The 22430-nt window shown below is 40.2% G+C and overlaps 1 protein-coding gene across 3 annotated transcripts in view; it reads left to right on the top strand.

Moving 5' to 3' along the window:
• Window positions 1-1219: 1219 nt before the first annotated feature.
• LOC122068966 (chaperone protein dnaJ 10-like) overlaps window positions 1220-22430 on the top strand; it is a 38715-nt gene continuing 17504 nt past the window's right edge. For 2 of the 3 annotated variants that reach the window (XM_042632876.1, XM_042632874.1), the window contains exons 1-2: window positions 1221-1402; window positions 20246-20375. In XM_042632876.1, the coding sequence (XP_042488810.1) occupies window positions 1277-1402; window positions 20246-20375 (256 nt within the window). In that variant the 5' untranslated portion in view covers window positions 1221-1276. Of the gene's footprint in view, window positions 1403-20245; window positions 20376-22430 lie in introns of all 3 variants that reach the window. The other variant, XM_042632875.1, reaches the window with a different exon arrangement.

Raw genomic sequence — 22430 nt, 5'->3', positions numbered from 1 at the left:
AAGGTTTGTAATTGTCCCATAAATGTAAAATCCTTGTTCCCAACCTTGATTTCCACTTTAGTTAGAGAGAAAAATGGTTGGCAGCAACTTTGGAACAAAAACACCTCAAAAAATTATGTTTTTCTAAAAAATTACCCATTTTGGCCATTTTATGACCGTATCGGTGTGTATCGGTCGATACATACCGATACGCACCGATACGCACCGATACGTACCGATACGTATCGATACGTACCGATACATACCGAAACGTACATTTCACTTCAATTTTGAANGTCGTATCGGTCGGCCAAAATTAAGATACGTATCGGAGGGTATCGTATCGTATCGGAGATACGCTAAAGATACGCACATAAATGGATAGGAAACACTTTTTTATACATTTTTGCATAAAAAAATAGTTTAAAAAAGTTATATATAACATGTATTATGCATAAACAGTAAATTGAGAGTATCGCACTAAGAATCCAAGGTTTGTAATTGTCCCATAAATGTAAAATCCTTGTTCCCAACCTTGATTTCCACTTTAGTTAGAGAGAAAAATGGTTGGTAGCAACTTTGGAACAAAAACACCTCAAAAAATTGTGTTTTTCTAAAAAATTACCCATTTTGGCCATTTTATGACCGTATCGGTACGTATCGGTGCGTATCGGTGGTGTATCGGTGTGTATCGTAGGATACGTGTCGATACATAAGGGTTTTAAAATTTTCATGTATCGTATCGGTATGTATCGTGCCGATGCCTACCGATACGGATACGTATCGGCCGATACGGCACGATACGCACCGATACTTAAAACCATGAATACACCCTTAATTCTGCATCAGATTACAACATATTCAATTAACATATTTCCCTATGAACCTTGTAAGGTCAAATTCTATGCAGCAGAGATAGCTGATCTAGATGTCCCAATGAATGAGATATTAAAGTGAGATGCCAAGATCAGGTCTCTCTGATGAGATGATACATTTCATGGGCGACAAACAAATTAGAGAGCCAGTATATTGTCACTCTCCGCCAAGAGACTCTAGAAACACACGGATCTCACTAGCCTTAATCAGAGCAACCCGTTTGTTTTGTTTCCTGACTAAAAAAAAAAAAAAAAAAAAAAAAAAAACTTAAAATGTCATAATCTATTCTACTCTCATTTATGATTTTTGTAGATGTAGGTCCTCCGAAAATAAAAATTGAGATATGATTTTCATCCATTTATCCCCTTTTGACAATGTTCCTTGCAGTGAAGCATTCATTGATCCAGCTGCGATTTTTGCAATGCTCTTTGGGAGTGAGCTCTTTGAGGAATACATAGGCCAGCTTGCAATGGCATCGATGGCTTCACTTGATATTTTCACAGAAGGGGAACAGTTTGATGCCAAAAAACTACAAGAGAAAATGAGGGTATGTTTTATCAGTTGTCCTTCAGGTGGACTTTCTTCTTGGTTATTTTTTTTTCTTCTTGTTTTATGTGCCTAATATCATGTTGACTTGTGCCCTTTTAACTGCCATTGTTTTGTTTATCTTCATGAGTGTCTTATTTTTGTTATGGTTGTGATTAGTTGAACTGCCAGTTAGGCGCCAATTTGACTCACCATGGGTATATGGGACGATTGCGAGAATTTTTTAAATGATTAGGTATAGAAATTATGGGTTATGCTTCTGTAGTGCAAGGGTATGGGACTGTCTTTCCGTAGAGTGTTGGGTTCTTGTTGTAGAGGGTCCCAAGTGGACTAAAGATTTGTACAGCACCTGAGTCTACAGGTTGCTTCTGTTGCATCATCACTGTTACCAATTTATTACCATTCACTAAATAAAAAGTGTAGAATATTAAAACAAAGAAAAAGTAGCAACAAACCCAAAAAAAGTCACCAAGCACAAAATTCACTTGAACCCATTGTACCAGCAATTCCTTTCACAAGCCTAAGCGATGAATTCCACAAAAGGACTCAATTCTCAAGGCTCTCAAAATGGCCGATGTTGTGGCCATTAGACCCACTTAACAAATCTCATCTCCTTTCTTTTTATTATGATAAACTAGAGTTTTGGTCTTTAATTTTTTTTATTTACATTTATAAAGCCCAGTGATGTTGGTTGGCTAAGAAGAGAAGATGGTCCAGCCTGCCAGTCCATAGAGCCCAGCCCACTTAGCTAGCCAGCCAGGCTTTTAGACCCATCTTTTGGTCCACCATTGTGGGTCAGAAGTAGACCCATCACTACTTTATTCATGTCTTGTGTGGGAGGATTATGTGAGGATTTTCATTCTTATTTGTTTCTATTTTTAATTATACATATATATATATATATATGTTGGTAGTAGGTTGTTACTACATCTTAGTTTCTATTTTAATTAGTTTGCAATCTTTTGTAACTAGGTAGGATTATCTCATAAGTCCACCTACTGCGTAGGTAGTTTCTATTTCTTAGTTTCCATTTTGGAAGTTGTTTCTATTTTAGATGTAATCTTAGATTAGGATTAGTTTCCATTTTATTTAGTGTGCGATTTTGCAAAGAGAACTACCTCTCTATGCAAGGTGGGTCTTGTTTGTTGTTAGTAATAACAAGAGGGGCTGTATCTCTCCTCCCCCATGATTTGAGTTTGAAGAAAAGAGCTTTAATGCTTGGTTGTGTGAGAGACTGACCAAGGGCATAGGTGAGAGGCCTTGGTCAAATCCTTCCTTCTTTTCTTCTTCCATATCTTTGTCCTTTTACTACTTGTTTCTATTCTTCCACTTCAGTTACACGCAGACCAGCACTTGGGTGATCTTTGAGCTGTTTATTTACGGATTGAGAGCAGCTGTAATGGTATCTTAATGTCGTAAATGTTCCTTGTAACAATATCAGAAACTAGAAACCTGTAATCACACAAGAGAAAGAGAGAAGAAGAAGAGAATCGAAAAAGAAGGGGAAATTGCCAAAGAGATTGGCAGAATCGTCTATTGCAGCCCCACTTTAACGTGGTTATTCTTTATATGACACCCAATTACACGAGAGAGGAAAGCTTAGAGGCTTCCCTATTTGTCGTTACGATAGAAGTCTAACTAGAAGACCAATTAGGTATTTTTCTTTTTTTGCTGAAGATCAGCAAAACTAATTAGGAAATAACACAAAGAAAAACAACCAAAGATAACTAACTACCAACTAGACTTCGCCCATATATCTTCACATAGAAATATGTATCCCCACGGTACATATGTGTCATGCTTTAACATTCCCCTCAAGCTGGAGTATACAGGTCATCCATGCCCAGTTTGAAATAATCTTTTCAGAAAGTAGGACCAAACAGAGGCTTGGTAAACATATCACCAAGCTGATCAGCAGAAGAAACAAAAGGAGTAACAATCAATTTCTTCGTGAAAATACTCCGCACAAAATAGAAGTCAGCTTCAATGTGCTTGGTTCTCTCATGAAACACTAGGTTGTTGGCAATATTGATAGCATCTTGATTATCACAATACTTCTTTATAGGTTGAGTAATTGGGAAACCCAACTCTTGAAGTAGCTGTCGCAACCACATTGATTTCGGTGCATTATGAACCATCGCTCTTTACTTAGCCTCAGTAGTAGATCTAGCCACATTTGTTTGCTTCTTGCTTCTCCATGTGGCTAGATTGCTACCAAACACAAAATCCTGCGGTAGACCTATCGCCATCAACACTAGCCCAGTCAATATTGGAAAGTGAACGTCCTACTGGATCAATATTCTGATAATAAATGAGCCCACCCCTGGAGGCTGGAGCCCCCTTTCAGATACCTTAAGATACGATGATCTGCCTCCCAGTGGACCTTCTTTGGTGATTGCATAACTAGCTAATAACCCCAACAACAAAAGAAATTTTAGGTCTGGTAATAGTTTGATAAGTTTGGTTCCCCACTAATCTCCTGTGCCGGTGCTTATTGTCAAAGTCTTATCCATCATTAGTCCCAAACTTCTGTTGTGGATCTATAGGATTATCAACTAGTTTAGAGGCAAGCATACCAGTCTTAGACAAGAGGTCTGACACATATTTTCTCTGTGATAGACTAATTCCTTTATTACTTCGTAGTACTTCAATGCCAAAAAAATACCTGAGGTCGCTCAAGTCTTTCATCTAAATTTTTTGATGTAGATAAGATTTCACCTTTGCAATCATTGATGTATCACTCCCATATATATTAATGTCATCTACATAGACAATTAATACTACCACCGTAGAGCCTTGACTGATGCGGATCCAAGGGAATCGGATCGCTTAGGGCCCACTTAACACTCAATAAAACAAAGGCAACACCGAACAACAATTGTATTGAAATAAAGCTTCAACTAAATGGCAGAATTGTAATTAACTTGAAGTTTCTAATAAAGGGTGGCAAAATGGTAAATAGATGATAACTTGAACATAAGAGGAATTATCAATGGGGAAAAAAAAACAACGTACAAGATGGGAGGGGTATTCCTTGAAAGATGGGTAAACTGATACTTAAGGTAATAACTAGATAAGGGGAAGGGCAATAGAGGAATAAAGGATTAAATTACTAAATAGGTTAAACAAAACCACGATTCTGTTTGGGGGTTGTCCTCAACCTCTAGACAGAAATCAGAGGCGGAGCAGCTCACGAAACCAGAACCGGTTTGAGGGGAAAATCTCAGCAAACAGGGCTTCTTTTGATCTGAAATCTTGGGTAAGACCTCATAATCTTCAGGCCCTAAGGATCAACTGAACACAGCTCCAAACTCCAAGGGTTATTCAACCAAGGTGATGCTGAAACAAATCTGGGTAGTGAAAGGAAACCCAGCTCTGATTTCAAGTTCCAATCTTGTGCCAGGAAGTTTTTCAGAGAAAAAGATCCTAGGGGTTAGGTCGCCTAGGACTGAAGATCCTTCGCCGAAAGTTCCAGAACCGATGGATGGGTTCGTGACGACGTTACCGCAAGAACTTCTCTCAGATGTACCACCAGGAACAGAGTAGCAGCCAGCTAGGTGTATAACAAACAGGAATAAAGACCAGCAAGGAAGAAGAAGACAGGAGGAGTTTCAGAGGGGCAGGGAGGGGAGCATGCATGGCAGCCATGGCTTCAACCAAAAACACTTCATTCAATTCTCCAAAATCAAGTTCAAATCTCAAAACTGAGTTCTTCTCTATTACATGACTATTATAAAGGAAAAATCAAATAATTAATGGAAACTACTTGAAAATGGAAACTAATCTAAAATTAGAAACTAACTAATACAAAAGAAATTGTTTCTAAATCCAAAGAGAATCAAATCAAAAGATTTTTCTTTCCTAAGTCCATCGTGCAACTGCATCACTGACACTGTACAAACACAGAATGGTTGGAGTAACTTTGTGAAAATCCACAAGAAGTGACAATGGAGCTGAACTTGTTAAACCAATCTCTAGGCATAGTTATTAAGGCGGTGAGGCGACGGAGGTTTTTGAGGGTCTTTCGGAGCGACTTAGCAATAAGGTGGGCATAAGGCGTCCCTTATTGACTAAAGCGTTCCTTTGTAATTTTTTTATAAAACCATTTTATTTGACTCAATTACTAGTTGAATCCTACTACTCATATGTTGAATAATATTAAATAAATACTAGCAAACAAAATTAAAAATTGAAATCAAAATAGGGCAGATTAAGAACAAAATGCAATTCAGCAACTGGCCAACTGATGACCTACTTAATGGCAATCTAACAGAATAAACTAGGCAGTAATAAACTCTATATAGCTGCATATAAGAGGCTATAAGCATATTGAAATATTGAATTAATTAATTAAAAACAGAACCACAGCCCACAGGAATAACAGAAGAAAATGAAGAAGAAAGAAGAAGTAAAAAAAAAAAAAAAGGTATCGTATGCAGAAGTTGCAGAACAGAAGAAGAATGAAGATCAGAATAAGAAAGAGAAATAAGGAAGAAAAAAGAAGGGAAAAAAAAAGAGACAGGAACAAAAAAAAATAGGGTACAAAGCTCAATAGCTCATCCGCTCAGTGAAGAACAGAAGAAAAAAAAAAAAGGTATCGCATACAAAGAAGTTGCAGAACAGAAGAAAAAAGCGAGAAGAAAGAAGTGAGAAGAAACAAGAAAGAAGAAGAAGAAAGAAGCGAGGAGAAAAAAAAAAAAAAAAAGCTCGCTGTAGCTGCATGAACAAGAAATAAGATGAGAAAAAAAAAACTTACCTATAGAGTGGGTACAACTGTTTGCTGGAGTAAGCTCACCGCTGCCAGAGAAGAAAGACTGAAAGAAGAAGCTGGGGCAAAATGGTCGTCTGGTTCTTCTTCTCAAAACCCTTACTCAAAATCCAATTCCAAACCCTTTGTGAATCATATTTCACTGTTTTGGTTTTTTTGTGGAGTAACTTTAGTTGTTAGAAGCTGATCCCATGCATCGCAAGTGTTAACAAGATCATACACCAACCAATAAAAAATCTATATTTGGAATCTACTTAAAGTAATTTTAAAAAAATAGTAAATTATAAAATGGTTATAAGGCATCTGCCTTATGTGTAAGGCGTCATAAGGTGACCGCCTTACGTGATACGCTTAAGGTGTACTATTGCCTTACGGCTTTTGGACCGCCTCAGCGCCTAAGCGTCGCCTCAACAATGCCTTACCAACGCCTTAGTAACTATGGCTCTAGGTGATTGTGTCTTACTTAGAGGCAAATCCACCTCAGTCCATGTCTGAAGAGTTGATAAAGCATCCATTTTTGTCTCTATTGCCCAGAATGAGATAAATCCTTATGTAATGGTTGAAGATGAAACATGAAAACAGAATTTTTAAATGAATAAGTAGTCATGAATTTTTGGGTGCAAGAGCGAGTAACTTTGCGAAGGGAAATCGGTAAGTCAGTAGGAACCTCAGCACTAGGATTAGACTATATAGTGGGCGGAGTAGGGACTGGAGCTGAAGTGTAAGGCACTGTCTTGCACCACTGATATACTTCTTGTGGAGGAGATGATGTAGTGACTAGAGCATCCTCATATGGCACAAGTACGAGAATGGGGGCACAATTAGTATTAATAGTAGAAGTAGGTGTAGATGCAAGAAGAGAATAATATTAAGTATTCTTGAAAAGGGTAACATCAACACTGATAAATTGCTGATGAGTATGAGTAATAGAAGCATAACACTTGTAGCCTTTCTGAATTCTAGAGTAACCAAAGAAAATACACTTCATCCGGGGAGACAATTTATCAATGTGAGGTTGCAAGATATGAACAAAACACACAACCAAAGACACGTGGTGATATAGTAAATAAGGAATCATTTAGATATAAAAAAAATGGAGATCGGTTAATTGGAAGTTAGAACATAAGAAGGCATCCGGTTAATTAAAAAAACAAGCAGTGAGAATACCATCACACAAAAAATGTTTGGCAACATGTATAGGGATCATAAGAGACCGAGCAATCTCCAACAAATATCTGTTTTTCTATTAAGCCACCCCATTTTTTTAGGGGGGTTATACAAACTGCTTGTTTGATGTATTATACCATTAGCTAAATAGAATTTATAAATTTCACGCTAAGTGTATTCGAAGCATTATTAGACTGGAAAACGTTAATGGAAACATCAAACTGGGTATATATATATATATATAAAACAGAGAAACTTTAAATGATCTTTCAACAAATATACCCAAGTCAAACGGGAATGATCATCCACAAAAGTGACAAATTAAGAAAAGCCTAATCTATTTATGACACGATAGGTACCCAAAATAACATAATGAATTAAAGAAAATGAAGGCTAACTACCATACACACTATGAACAGGAAAAAAAGGTTGATGACGTTTCCTTTCACATGCTTCACTGAAGTTACTAGTATTACTGAAGTTAAATCTTATCTTCATTAGCATTTCCAGATGAAGGACTTAGGATCGCTTCTGTATTTTCTTGGCATTGAAGTTCTTTGAAGTAAGAAACGGATTAGTTTATCCCAAAGGAAATATGTTCTTGATCTTTTATCTGATACAGGAATATTGGCATCCAAACAGGTTGACACTCCTATGGACCCTCATTAAAAGTTTGGGGCTACTGATGGTGAAGACTTTGAAGGCAAACACCAGTATAGGAGATTAGTGGGAAAACTTATTTACCTCACAGTCACTAGAATGGACATATCATTTGCCGTTGGAGTGGTTAGTTAATTCATGCAATCTCCTAAGAAGATACATTGGGAGGCAGTTTGTCTTATGAAAGGAGCTACAGGGAAGGGGCTCGTCTATTGTCCCCATCAGAGTGTTGATTTGATTGGCTTCTCTGATGCTAATGGTGATTGGAGATCAACCACCAGATATTGCACAGTTGTGGGTGGTAATCTTGTTACTTGGCGAAGTAAGAAACAACCTACAGTTGCTCGGTTCAGTGCAAAAGCCGAGTATCGAGCCATGGCTCATATTGTAGCTGAATTGATGTGGTTAAAGTCATTGCTTCATAAGTAGTTTTCTGGTCACTCAACCTATAAAGATGTTTTGTGATAATCAGGCGACTTTATATTGCAAGTAATCCTGTTTTTCATGAGCGCAGTAAGTACATTAAAGTAGATTGTCATTTTGTGTGTAATGATGTCATGAATAAATTAATCGTCACTCCGTTTGTTGCTTCCGCTGATCAACTCGGTGATATATATATCAAGCCTTTGTTTGGCCCTGCCTTCAGAAAAGGATGTTCCATGCTGAGCATGGGTGATCTGCATGCTCCAACTTGAGGGGGAGTGTTAAAGAATGGACCCTTGTATGGTGGGGATACAAAGGGCACAAGTTAACCTAGTTCCAAAACAGCAGGATACTCTCAAAGAACACCCAATCAATCACTAAATAACTCAACAATAGTACAATAACAACCTCAAAATTGATATTCATAAGGCTTTTGACTCCATCTGATGGGATTTCCTTTGTAACGCTCCTCCAAATGTCCTTCCCGCCAAATTTTGTCCGATGGATCTTTGCTTGCATCTCCGCCTCCCAATTCTCCGTTCTTGTCAATGGTAGCCCGGGCCAGGATTAAAGTATAGGTATCGGTTGCCGTATGGATCGGCCAAAATTAAGATACGTATCGGAGGGTATCGTATCATATCGGAGATATGCGAAGATACGCTAAAGATACACACATAAATGGATAGAAAACATTTTTTAAACACTTTTGCATAAAGAATTTGTTAAAAAAAGCTATTGATAACATGTATTATGCGTAAACACTAAATTGAGGGTATTGCACTAAGAATTCAAGGTTTGTAGTTGTCCCATAAATGTAAAATCCTTGTTTTCAACCTTGATTTCCACTTTAGTTAGAGAGAAATATGACTGGCAGCAACTGTGGAACAAAAACCCAAAAAAAATCATGTTTTTCTGAAAAATTACCCATTTGACCATTATATGATCATAGCGCACTGTATCGGTACATACTGATACGTACCAATCGATACATACTGTTACTCACCAATTCGTACCGATACTCACCGATACATACCGATACATACCAAAACGTATATTTCACCTCGATTTTATATTTTTCATAGAATCGTATCGATGCATATCGTATCATATCAATGTGTATCGGTGGTGTATTGATGCATATTAGTATGTATCATAGGATATATATCGATACGAAAGGATTTTAAAAATTCCATGTATGTATCGGTGTGTATCATATCGGTCGGCTAAATTTAAGATAGGTATCAGAGGGTATCGTATCGGTATCGGAAATACTTTAAACCATGAGCCCGGGTGGTTTTTTCCACTCATCAGTTGGAATCTGCTAAGGCTGCCGCCTTTCACCCTCCCTCTTTTGCCTTGTCCTGAAAGTTCTCTCTAGATCTATCCAATCTATGGACCTTCACATCATCTCCCCCATCCCCAAATGCAAAGCTATCTCCCTTACCCACCTTACTTTCGCGGATGACCTCATGATCTTCTCCAAAGCTGATCCAACTTCCATCTCCTCTATCATGGATTCCCTCCACCCTCCACCTCTTTGAGAGCCTCTCGGGTTCTCAGTATAAATCTTCTCAAATCCCGTCTTTTCACCTCCGGTATCTCTGAGGCGCTGAAAGCTCATCTCCTTTATATCACAGGCTTTTCCCTGTGCTCTGTCCCGGTCAAATATTTGGGCCTCCCTCTTATCCTTGCAAGGCTTTCGGGCCATCACTGCACCCCTATCCTTGACCTCTTACGGAAGAGGCTCCAGCTTTAAAAAAGCAAGTTGCTATCCTACGCGGGTCGTCTTGAGCTATCCAGATCTGTGCTCCAATCCATGTACCTTTGTTGGTTTGGGATCTTTGCCCTTCCTCCCCCAACCATCAAAGCCATTGAGTCTCTCATCAGTTCTTTCCTTTGGAAAGGATTTGACACCTCCAGGTACCTCCGCCCATCCAGTTGGAGTTCTGTCTGCCTCCCTAAAGCTGAGGGAGGCCTTGGCCTTAGGTGTATCAAAGACATGAATGAGACCGGCATCCTTAAGCTAATCTGGAGAATTGCGTCTAAAAGGAACAACATCTGGGTCTCCTGGGTCTACTCCCACCTTTTGAAATCCAACTCCATATGGACCATAGTGCTGGGCCTGGACTCCTCCTAGGTTTGGCGTGGCATCCTCCGCCTTAGACCGTTGGCACTAGAGGCTATCTCGTACACCATTGGGAACTGAGCCTTCTCTTTGGCTGGACCCCTGGTACCCTCCCGGATTAGACCGTTGGCACTAGAGGCTATCTCGTACACCATTGGGATCTGAGCCTCTACTTCTCTCTGGCTGGACCCCTGGCACCCTCCCGGGATCTTGCTTTACCAGCTCAGTCCAAGAACTATTTATTCCACCAGGCTAGACAGGATGACCTTTGTCTCCATCGTCCTCAATGAGGGGTGGACTCCCTCCCCCCTCCTCTCTTTGAACAACATCTGGACCTCTCTTCCTGCTCTTCCCCCAAGACATAGAGAGAAGGAGGATTCCATTCTCTGGAACCCTTCTCCCACCAAGTGGTTTAGTTTCTCCTCTACCTGGAACTTTGTTAGGACTAAAGCCCATCCTGCCCTATGTTGCAAAGTCCTTTGGTTCAAAGGCCTCATCCCTTGCCACAGCTTCACAATCTTGCAGGCTCTCACCAACTGCCTTCCTACGTAGTCCTTACTCATCGACTGCCACATTCAAGTCCCCCTTGCCTGCTATCTCTGCTGGAGAGAAACAAAGGATGTTGATTATTTGTTTTTCTCCTGTACTTTCTCCTCCGCCTGCTATCTCTGCTGGAGAGAAACAAAGGATGTTGATTATTTGTTTTTCTCCTGAACTTTCTCCTCCGCTTGCTATCTCTGCTGGAGAGAAACAAAGGATGTTGATTATTTGTTTTTCTCCTGAACTTTCTCCTCCACCATTTGGAAGAAAGTACTCTCTTGTTGTTGGCCCTATAGTAGAAGGGTTCTCCCTCTTAGTAGAGAATGGATTTGGATCAATATGACATTTCACAACCCGACAATTTGTGATACTGTCAGCAAGCTCACTTTTTGTGCCACCATCAACCACCTTTGGATGGAGAGGAACCTCCGTAGATGGATGTCCAACTCCCGCACTTTTGATGGGATTTGAAAAGCCATCTCTTTTGAGGTCTGCACTAAAATTGCAAACCTCCAATTCCGCATTATCCCTGACTCCCCAAAAAATAGGCATATTGTTGATTCCTCGAAGCTCCCATCTTCTATTCTCCCTCGCAATCCCCTTGAGAGCTTGTATCCGTTAGTGATTGGCTCCCAAAAAATATTTTGATTGGGCTTCCTTAACAATAGGAAATTAAATTTAAGTAATTGTGGTAGTGAATTAATGTTAGGTTTGCACGATATGCTTGAGGTAGAACTGTGCTTTCAATGGAATAAGCTTGTCAGCTTGAGTACTTCAGCTATTGCGTACAAGTTAAGAAGGCTTGTTTAGAGCTCGTTTAATGCCCATTTAGGGATAAACAAGTCTGTAGCCCGTTAAGGCAGGTTAAGGCACCGTTTATGGCAGCCCTATTATAGCCCGAGACCGACCGAGCTGATTATAAACCGTACCATGTTCGCCCTAGCTAAGCCTGTTTTGCTAAACAGGCGTTCACAGTGCAACCCTAGAATTTGGCCAAGACTGGCCAGTCCGGACCGGTTAACACCCCTTCTCCCAACTGTCCTTGATAATCTTTAAGAAGTTCTTACTGCCGCATGGCGTCATAGTCTGTCATCATATCCACAACAACATACAAGCATGGCATGGTGGGCTTGATAGCAGAATCCACCATCTTCAGTCCATGGACAACAGGGGCCAAAACTTTCACCAGCTTACACAGCTGGTGCCAAAACTCAGATGAAATGGTTTCCTGTGTTGCTAGTAACTAGGGGATCCTAGCTCCCTCCACCCAAATCACTCAGAGGAAAACATAGATCTCAATATGACCTTCTTTGGCTGAACTTTTAAGTGCAACATAATTTATGACGAATCTTGTGAGAACGGGGCTGATTATGTCCCCGTCACACTTCGCTCGGCCTACTCTACGATCATCCCTCCAATCAATTCAAAGTTGTAGATCAAAGTTGTGCTTTCTCTTTCTCAGAAGGTTTTGTGAAATCCATGGTTGTATACAAAGGTGCTCACCTGTCTCCCTCTCTCAACCACACTATGCGCCAATTTTAACTTCCCTATGTCCTTTAACATCAGGTTATTGCAATGTGCTGCACAAGGGGTCCAGAAGAGTCGATACTGTTATTCATCAACTTTTGACCTGCCTCTTGTAGTTTCTTCCGTTGTTCGTCACCGTTTGGACAACATTCTCTATTCCCACCCCATGAACTACCTCCTTTAACAAATTATAAATGTATTTTGCATCCTTTTTCTCTTTAGATCTCCCACATGACCCTCAAGCCATCTATATACTCCTTCAACTCTTGTTTCTGTTGAGGTAAATACACATTCATCACCTCGTATGCGTTGGGCCCCTGTACCCTTGGGTCAGCCTCAACAACTGCATCAAGCTTCATTTGGTTATAGGGGGCCTGTAGTGGTTTTTGCTGGGATGCTATGGAATAACAACCATTTAGACAGCCTAACTAACCATTCCCCTCATATTACCCCACATTCCCTTCAATTTGCATAGCTTGTTTCCTTTTTTTCCTGTACCTGCCGGGATCCTACTCTACTATGGGCTCCACTCGTGGTGGTACTACTGGAGATGGAGGTGGAGCAACCCTCGTACTCTGTGATCTTCTAAAGGGCAAAACAAATTGTCTCATCCTTTGAGGTTGTGTAGATCCACTACAACTTGCTCTAGACAGACCAGCTCCTTCCCTAGTATCTCTTAAGTCTATTGGTCTATCCTACTCATGAAAAGTGGCTATGCTCCTTGCTAGTGCGCACCAAAAGTCTCTAGCCTTTGCCTCTGTTTGTACATCATCAGGCACATACACAAGGTCAACACTGACATTGTCACTATTGTCATCATTCGGACACTAGGTCACATTAACTACTTAAACTCTATCCTCACCTTCTCCTTGCCTCCTTTTCTTTGATTCCCTCCCTCATGTGTGCAGCTATGGCCCCCCACCACCCAGAATCATCTTGTGACAATACTTATATTGTATTTTTCTCTTGCCACCATCAGTCGTCACTTCATGCTTCATAATGAATTTCAACGCTATCATGGCACCTATTACCGAGTGCATGAAGGAGAGTAAGGGAAAATTCCAATGGACACCGGTTGCCCATAATGACGTTTGCTCTGATTGAATAGAAGATGACGGAAGCTCCAATACTCATCTACCTGATTTTGACTGAATCTTCAAAGTGGCTATTGATGCATCCCAGGTTGGGATTGGAGGTGTATCGATGCAAGCGAGGCACCCGATCACATTCTACAGAGAGAAATTGTACTATGCTAAGAAGTGATACTCCACTTACGACTTGGAGTTGTATGGCATGATCCATATTCTCAATCATTAGAGGCATTACCTTATCGACAAGTAGTTCATACTCTAATCGGACCATGAGGTCTCAAGTACATACACTCTCAAAGGTCGATAAGCAACCAACATGTCAAATGGGTTGCCTACCTCCAAGAGTTCATCTTTTCCTGGAAATACAAAGTTGGAAAAGAGAACCAAGGGTCCGTTTGATAATGTTCCTGTAAACTTGTTTTTCCTTTAATCTATTCTAAGAAACGGAAAAACACCCCAAAAAGCGTTTGAAAAAATTGTTTCGTTTAACCTGTTTCTTGAAACATAAATTAAAATTTATGGTTTAAGCAACAAGTTTGACGAAACAAGTTGAACTTGTTTTTCTATTTCTTGAAACAGTTGGAAGGGGAAAAGTTTGGGGGTGTGCCTGATAGAAAAGGGCCCCGAACTTGTGAAACTCCAAAAAAAACTAGAGAATATTGGCTGCAACTCCTTTTCAAGTTATATCATCCAAACTGACACTGCAACTCGTCTTCTTATCGCAAGCTCCATCTCCCAAACTTAGGCTGCAACTCATCTTCTTCTTGCAAGCTCCATCTGCTTTCACATTTGCCTGCTCCAAGTCCAAACTGACGCTGCAACCCGTCTTCGTCTCACAAGCTTCATCTCCCAAACATTCACCTGCTCCGAGTCCAATGATCTCAAGGACTATTTGCTGCAACTCCTCTTCCAGGTCCAACGATCAACTCCTTTCACATTTGCTTGCTCCAAGGTATTATTGATCAGCTTCCAAAACCATCGTAACTGAATGCCTTATTGTTCCAAATGTCTTCTGGAAATTTTTTTGGAAACAGGTTTTCCAAACGCTTTTGAACACCTCAAAAACTATTTCTCAGCACAGAAACGGAAAAATCTGTTTTTGCTGTTTCTTGGCACAGAAACTGCTGAAACATCATAAAACGGTGTCCAAGTGGCTGATACTTTGAATTGAAAAGTGCTTATGATGAATATTTTCACCACCAATAACACTGGCCTTATCACATTAAAGACGAGTATATATCTGATGCTGATTTTTCTGAAGTTTATGAAAATTTTGCAGCAAGATGGTACTGATGCAAAGTACTCATTATATGATGGCTTTCTTTTCCTAGGATTGTGTCTCTGCATTCCTAACACATCCTTGAGGCATCACTTCGTTCGACAGCGACATGGAGGTGACATGGGTGGACACTTTGGCAAGGACAAGACACTGTTATAGGTTATTGATTTTTTATACTGGCCACGCTTACAGAGAGATGCTGCGTGTGCCAACTTGCGAAAGGAGAGAAGTAGAACACGGGTTTATATTCAGCTCTACCTGTGCCACATGTATCGTGGTTGCACATCAGTATGGACTTTGTCCTCGGCTTACCATTGACATGAGAATGGCATGATAATAATTTTGGGGTGGTGGATGGGCTCTCAAAAATGTCTTTCTTAAACCCACGTTGGAAGATGTTCGATGTGAGTCATATAACCAAGTTATTTTTCAAAGAGAAGGTACACATACATGGACTGCCGGAATCCCTAGTTCCTGATCGTGACATGAAATTTATGAGTTACTTTTGGAAGACCCTTTGGATGAAGACACAAATTCAAAGTTGAATTTCTCTTCAGCATTCCACCCACAAAATGATGGTCAAACGGAGGTTGTAAATCGAAGCTTTGGCAATCTTCTTTGTTGTCTTGTTCGTGATCACGAGATGACGTGGCCCTCAATCTTTGACATTGCCGAGTTCGGGTATAACAATTTCGTCAATAGGACCACCGGTCGTACACTTTTTGAGATCGTGCTAGGTCTTCAACCTAGAAGGCCCCGTGGATTTGGTATCATTACCCCCTCACGTTCAAGTGAGCGTTGTTGCGGACGAGTTTCTGAGACACATTACAAAGGTTCACACTGATGTTTGTCGTCACATTGCCATTAGTAATGATGGGTACAAGGCAGCCACTGACAGACAATCGACGTCATTGTTTTTCGTCGAATTTCAGCGGGGAGATTTAGTTATGGTTCGTATAGCTTCAGAATGATTCCCTCTGGGTACCAATCTCAAGTCGCATCCTCGCCAAATGGGTCCATTTAAAGTATTGAAATGCATTGGCCCTCATGCTTACATGTTAGAGTTGCCTCCACACTTTAAGATAAGCAATGTTTTGAACGTGGTTGGCCTTACTCTATATGTGGGTCATGATTCGGACGAAAGTGACATGGAGCATGCTCTACGGCTCCCCTAATTTGAAGCCCCGTCGATGAAGAGGTAGAAGATGTCCTTGACAACAAGTTCAGTATGATGCGGGATGGCAAGGATTACTCTACTCTTTCCTTGTCAAATAGAAGGGATGACCTAAGCTTGACTATATGTGGATCCATGCTGATGGTTTCAAGTATCTCAACCCGGATCTCCATGAGCGTTATATGTCATTCCTTCATTCATTAGAGTCAAATGATTTGAAGGGAGGGGTGGGGGGAGCTGATGTAGATCTTATTCTTGGGCTTGAAGTATAGCTGTGCAATAGTAATAAAGGGACTAGTCCATAAGCCACCTAAAGCGGCCAGACCCTTGGGCCATAGGGCCAACCAGCCTTGGCAGGGCCAGCCCCAATCGGGCTGGGTGTTTTTGGCTCAACCGAAGTCAATCTTGGGATTAGGAATAGCTTGGGCTACAAGCTATCTATTGTTCTTTTGTTTCTTATTTTATTTCAGTCCATTCACTAAGTCAATGTTTGACTTTATTTTTCTTAGGGAACAAGCTTCAGTCTTTTTTGTAAGAGGCTTCTAGTTTCATACCTTTTTATGTTTTTTCTATTTTCAGTTTTGGGAGAGTTTCTTACTACATATTCAAGGGGACCTTAGAGTCTTCCCCACAATTTATTGAATGAAAATATTGATTTCTCTGTGCAAAGAGAAATCTGTGAGAGACCTTTGGGTGAGATAGCCTTTATCTTTTCCCCCCTTTCTTCTCTTCTCCAATTGGTGCCCATATTCTGGGTTTTATTGCTGCCTTCTGAGATCCATCGATTCCACTGTTGGAGTTGCTGATTTCATCCATCGAAGGCACCATTGAAGATCCCAAGTATTGCTGGTCCTTATTGCGGTTGTGAAAAGAATTCCCCGACCTGCGGTCCTGGTTCTGGATGGTTTCTTGAGGAAACCTTGAAGGCCATCGATCTCACTCTTCAACCATCAGAATCTGCCCTGCTTTTGAGGGTAGAATCCCCTCTTAGGGAACCTCACCTCGAATCGATAGAAGTTCAGATTCAGCCATCAGTTTTGTCTGAGTTTTTGATGTTTGATTCTTTCTATCCTTGCCTACATTCGATTGTAATCTCACCCCCATTCTTCTTGTGTGCTGAGGTTCTTGAATTTAAGTTATTTTCTGATGTTGATATAACCTATTATTACATACTGTTGAGAGCATATTCTTATACTGATGTCAAGTCTGAAACCAGTACCTGTTTTGGGCTTATTTTTGTGATGCTGTCTGGGGTTAGGTTGTTGAATCCAAGCTTTTTACATTAAAAAGTGCTTATTGAACAAACAAAAAGTAGTTCAAACCTTCATTTGGAAAAGTAATATGGTTAAAAAATTTGGCTAAATATTATTGTCACAAGGGTCTACTATATTTTGAAATCTCACAAAGCATTTATTATGCCATGTGGACAGATGATGTGACCATTCCGACATTGGATAGTGTTACAAGTACTTTTTGTTTGTTCAATAAGAACTAGTGCTTTACAGTCCTAATAGGACTAGGAAAACCTAGAGTCCTAAAAGGACTAGGAAAACCCAAGGGAGGAGTCTGCGACTTGCGCTAGACTCCTCCTTTCTATCGATAGACTTCTAACACTCACCTTGAAGCTGGAGTATTCACATAGCAACATAAAGCTCCAACTTGGACCAACAAGAACTCCAATGAGCACAAAGAGAACTCTAATCAACCATCATAAAGCCATCAGCAACTCCAAAAACAATGAAAGCCCTTCCAAAGATGGCACTCCAATACCCATGAAAGCCCTTCCCAAAGAAGGCAGTCCAATAGCAATGAACACCACCACCAAAAGCTCTTCCCAAAGAAAGCACTCAAACAAAATTGTAGCATCCGACAACTACATCAAAAGACCTTCCCAAAGAAGGCACTCCAACAGAAACTGTAGCTCCCAATAGCTACAACAAAAGCACTCATGAGCCTCAAACAGAGATCTCCCAAATAGATGTCCCAAAAAAAAAAAAAAAAAAAAAAAAAAACTCATAGATAAATAGGCAGCATTAGATCGCTGGGGACCAAACAACATGAGGTTGTTGGATATACCAAACAGCATAAGGTCAACTGAATATACCATCTTCAAAAGATAAAATAGTTTTTGAGGACAAATATGCGCATATACGTCTTCAAACGAAATAATCTTGAGCAGACATAATCTTGAACCGAGCAGACAATGACTTTAATCTCCCCATCATATGTAGCAGTACACATGGACAAATAATTTCCAATAATCACCATCACAAAGAATCCCATATCCAAGAGTACTACAATAAAATAATTTCCAATCTCCCCCTGACAGTAGCAAATCTATAACTTCTTCAACCTACAACCGAGAAACTATGGAATAAAACTTGAAAAGAAGAATCAATTAACTCCAAAACCTGGGGTTGGAGAGTAACGTCCAGAACATAGCAGCAAAAAACTTCGCCATCGATAGCATCAAGTAGCAAATATCAACCCAAACAGTAGCATAATCGATTGGATGTCCGCCAACAGTAATCGAACAAGTAGTTGCTTCCAACAAACGAATTTCAGCAAACGACGAACAGGAATAAGAAAACTCCACAAGCAAATGATAACATCAACGAATGAACTTCAGAAAACGACGATCTTCGTCCTCCACAACCACACAAAACAAGACAATAAGGTAAATATCAAATGATATGGTTTGCATCAAACCTTCATTGAAACCCTAGTTCTTATTTTTCTAAGAACTAGAGCTTCACCAGTAGTATGATACCTTTGAAATTGATATTATCCTCCTTTATCTCGATAGCATTCTAACACTCCCCTCAAGCTGGAGTATACACATAGCAACAGAAAGCTCCACCTTGGACCAACAAGTTATAGTCCTATTAGGACTCTGGGTTTTCCCAGTAGTTTTAGGACTGCCCTAGTCCTATTAGGACTAAATACAGCTAAAAGTTTGCAATTAATATTAGTTTTCTATTTTGTTCTATTTTTTTATTTCCTATCCCTAGTGAGACTTGTAATAGCTATTCTATTTAATGAATGAAGGAGGGAAGCTCCAATCTAATTGATTGGGACTCCCTTTGCTCCACAATCGCAGGTCTCTCTCTTTCTCTGTTTTCTTCTCTTCTCTTTGCAGATAGAAAGGACATAGTCTAGATTAGCCACATGTTAAAATTCTGAGTTTACTTCGATCAAACCCCTCTTGTATTGGCATGCATCCTGGGTATGTCCATGCATGTTTGTCGGTACCTGGACATTACTGTACACCCTCCCAAATCTTATCAGGAACAAATGGTTTATATAGAAAAAACCACGAAAATGGATGGCTCAGATATGTCTTGTGACTTTTGGAAACGTCACAAACAGTTGATATTGATGACTACCCTTAAAATTTCATCCCTAAGACTATGTTTGGTACTTAAGAAAAGAAAAGAAAAGAAAAGAAAATAGTACAAAAGACAATTAGACAAAAAGAATGATTACATAATGATTTTTTATGTGCATCTCTCTCAAAATTTTTTTTTTTGAATTTTTTCTCTTCTTTTGTTTTCTTGGCTTCCAAACATAGCCTAAATTTTAAAACCCTGATTGCTCCTCACATGCCAAAATTCCAAATAAGGAAAATCTACAGTTGTGCTCTATTCCGCATCAACCTATTTTAACCTTACAAGGAAAAACCTTTTTGTAGCTTCTAAGATTCTCAGTCATTGGGTTTATGTCCCATGGAATGGCTCAAAACCAAGATGCAGCCACTGAGCCACTTGTGTGGAAAGCCACACTCTCTCATGAGACATGTAAGTAAATTGCATTTAACTACTTTCAGAACCTCTAATGATGTGCACAGCCATATCTATTATCTATTCAAAATGTTATATTTATTATATTGAGCTTGTACATTTAGCTTGGTTTTCATTATTGTTAAAAAATGTCACCCTTCTTTTTAATCTGTTGTTAAACCATGTTGTTAGCCTACCCGATTAAGTTCGGATACGGCTTTGTTGTTGTTAAACTATGTTGTACTCGGTAGCAAAAATTTTGAAATCTTGATTTCCTGCTTTTGCATTGCACAAATTCTACTTTACTATAGGTTCTTCAGAAGGAAAGAGAAGAGAAGCTTGCAGAAATTTTAAAGGATCGACTCAATCAATATGTACAAGGAAACAAGGAGGGTTTTATTAGTCATGCAGAAGCTGAGGTATCAAGACTTTCTAATGCAGGTAGTGCTTTAACCAGCTTCTTGCTTTTTCTGAATCTTATTAACCTTTCACTGTTGTGTGCATTACAAATTTCTGCTTTGTAACTGTCATGATAAAATTTCAGATTTAGAAGTACTGAGAAAAGGAGTAAAACCCTTTTTTTTCCCGGGTGGTGGTGGGTGGGGGGACCCAAAAAAAATTGTGAATTGCATTAAGCATTCCCAGTTTATGACTTGGTAAGTTACATAATGTCACTTCTTACTGTCATCCTTCTTTCTTTTGCTTTTTATAAGGGCATGCCATAAGTGCCCATCAAATTGAGCTTGAGATTGGACTATGCTTGGGCCTGCATCACTTTTTCTTGTAAAGCGAAAGACACCCAAGACTGGATTCAGTGCAGCTAGGCAATCCCCAGGAGACAACAATGAGCATGTTCATTGGGGAATCCGTTACAAGGTGATGGGGAAGCATAGCAAGCTTAGAACTAACATAAAAAAATGGCTTTCCAAATCACATCAAAAGATCTAGAGTTGGAAGTCCATCTTCGAATATTACATTCCATCCAAATATGGTTGATGGTGGCACAAAAAGCAAGCTTACTAGCAGTATTGCACATGGAACTACTTGCGAACGTCATGCCAAGCCAAACCCACTCTCTTAAAAGGGGGAGAACATGTCTCCTAGAGGGCCAACAGCTATTGAGGACATGCTTCCAGATGGAGGACGTGAAAGGACAAGAAAAGGAGAGATGATTGGCATCTTTAGTACCATTCCAACAAATATAGCAAGTTGGGGGAACCTGAATGTGTCTGTAGATTAAGAATGAGTGGGGAGATAGCAGGAGAGAGCACGCCAAACAATGAAGGAATGGCAGGGGATATGAGCTTTGAACCAAACAATCTTCCTCCAGGAGACCAAGGGACCTCTAGCTTTGATCATATCCTAGGCAGAGAAAGAGCTAAAGAGGCCAAAGGGCGAGGGGGCCGGGATAGTTTATTAACCTTGCCACGGTGGCCCGGGGGAAGGGGGAGGTCCGACTAGAGATCAGAGAGGGGGAGAGGAGGGAGGAGGGCACCAAACATCATTGGAGATGATGTAGGCAACATGGGCATCTCGGGGATACTGGAGGAATAGATGATTCTAATGCTGACCAGGGAAAGGACACCTGAAGGATGCCAATGCTAGCCAAAGGGAAATGCATGAGCCATCCCCAATGGAGGAAATGACACCAAAGGTAATGTCTGGCTAGAAGGATGTTATGCCTAACCCAAGAAGCATCAATTGAGGTGGAGATCATCCAAAGGGAATCCTTGTGAAGGAGAGTGGAGAACTAAGAGGCCCAAACGCTACTCTGTTTGGAAAAAAAATTCCAAATAAGCTTGAGGATGCCCGCTGAATTAACATCTTTGATTCTTTGGAGGCTAAGACTTCCTTCATTTTTAAGGAGGCAAATGGAAGACCAACTAAGAGGATGAAGCAATTTGGTAGTGTAAACCCCTTTCCAAAGGAAGGTGCAGAGGAGGGATTCCGCAACCTTGATAGTGGATTGAGGAAGTGCAAAGACACCTGACCAATAGAGATAGCATGATTGGAGCACAAATTTGACAAGGACAAGACAATCAACGTAGGAGAGGAGCTTGCCCTTCCAAAGTTGAAGTCTTTTTTTCATGAGATCTAGCATAGGAGTGCAATGGTGAGCAGGAAGCCTAGTAGTGATGAGAGGCAAGCCAAAATATTTGACTGGAAGAGAACCAAGAGAAAAGCCAGTAAGCTGGAGAAGGCATGCTTTGGAAGAATCAGAGACTCTAGTAAGAAAAAATTGGAATTTAAGGAGATTTATACAAAGACTAAACATGGATTCGAAGAAGTGCAGAGAGGACATGATAGCTTCAGTGGAGGGGGAATCCCCGCTTTAGAGAAGATCATTAGATCATCGGCGAAAGCAAGATGGCTTAAATTAAGGTACTTGCATTTGGGAAGGGGAGAGATGAGGTGGAGATCAACACTAGATTAAATGGATTTAGAAAGGCCCTCAAGGGAGAGGGAGAAGAGAAAAGGGGAGAGGGGGCAGCCTTG

This window comes from Macadamia integrifolia, unplaced genomic scaffold (assembly GCF_013358625.1).
Source record: "Macadamia integrifolia cultivar HAES 741 unplaced genomic scaffold, SCU_Mint_v3 scaffold500, whole genome shotgun sequence".
Classification (NCBI taxonomy): domain Eukaryota; kingdom Viridiplantae; phylum Streptophyta; class Magnoliopsida; order Proteales; family Proteaceae; genus Macadamia; species Macadamia integrifolia.
The sequence above is the reverse complement of the archived record's forward strand: the minus strand, read 5'-3'. Positions and strand labels throughout refer to the sequence as shown.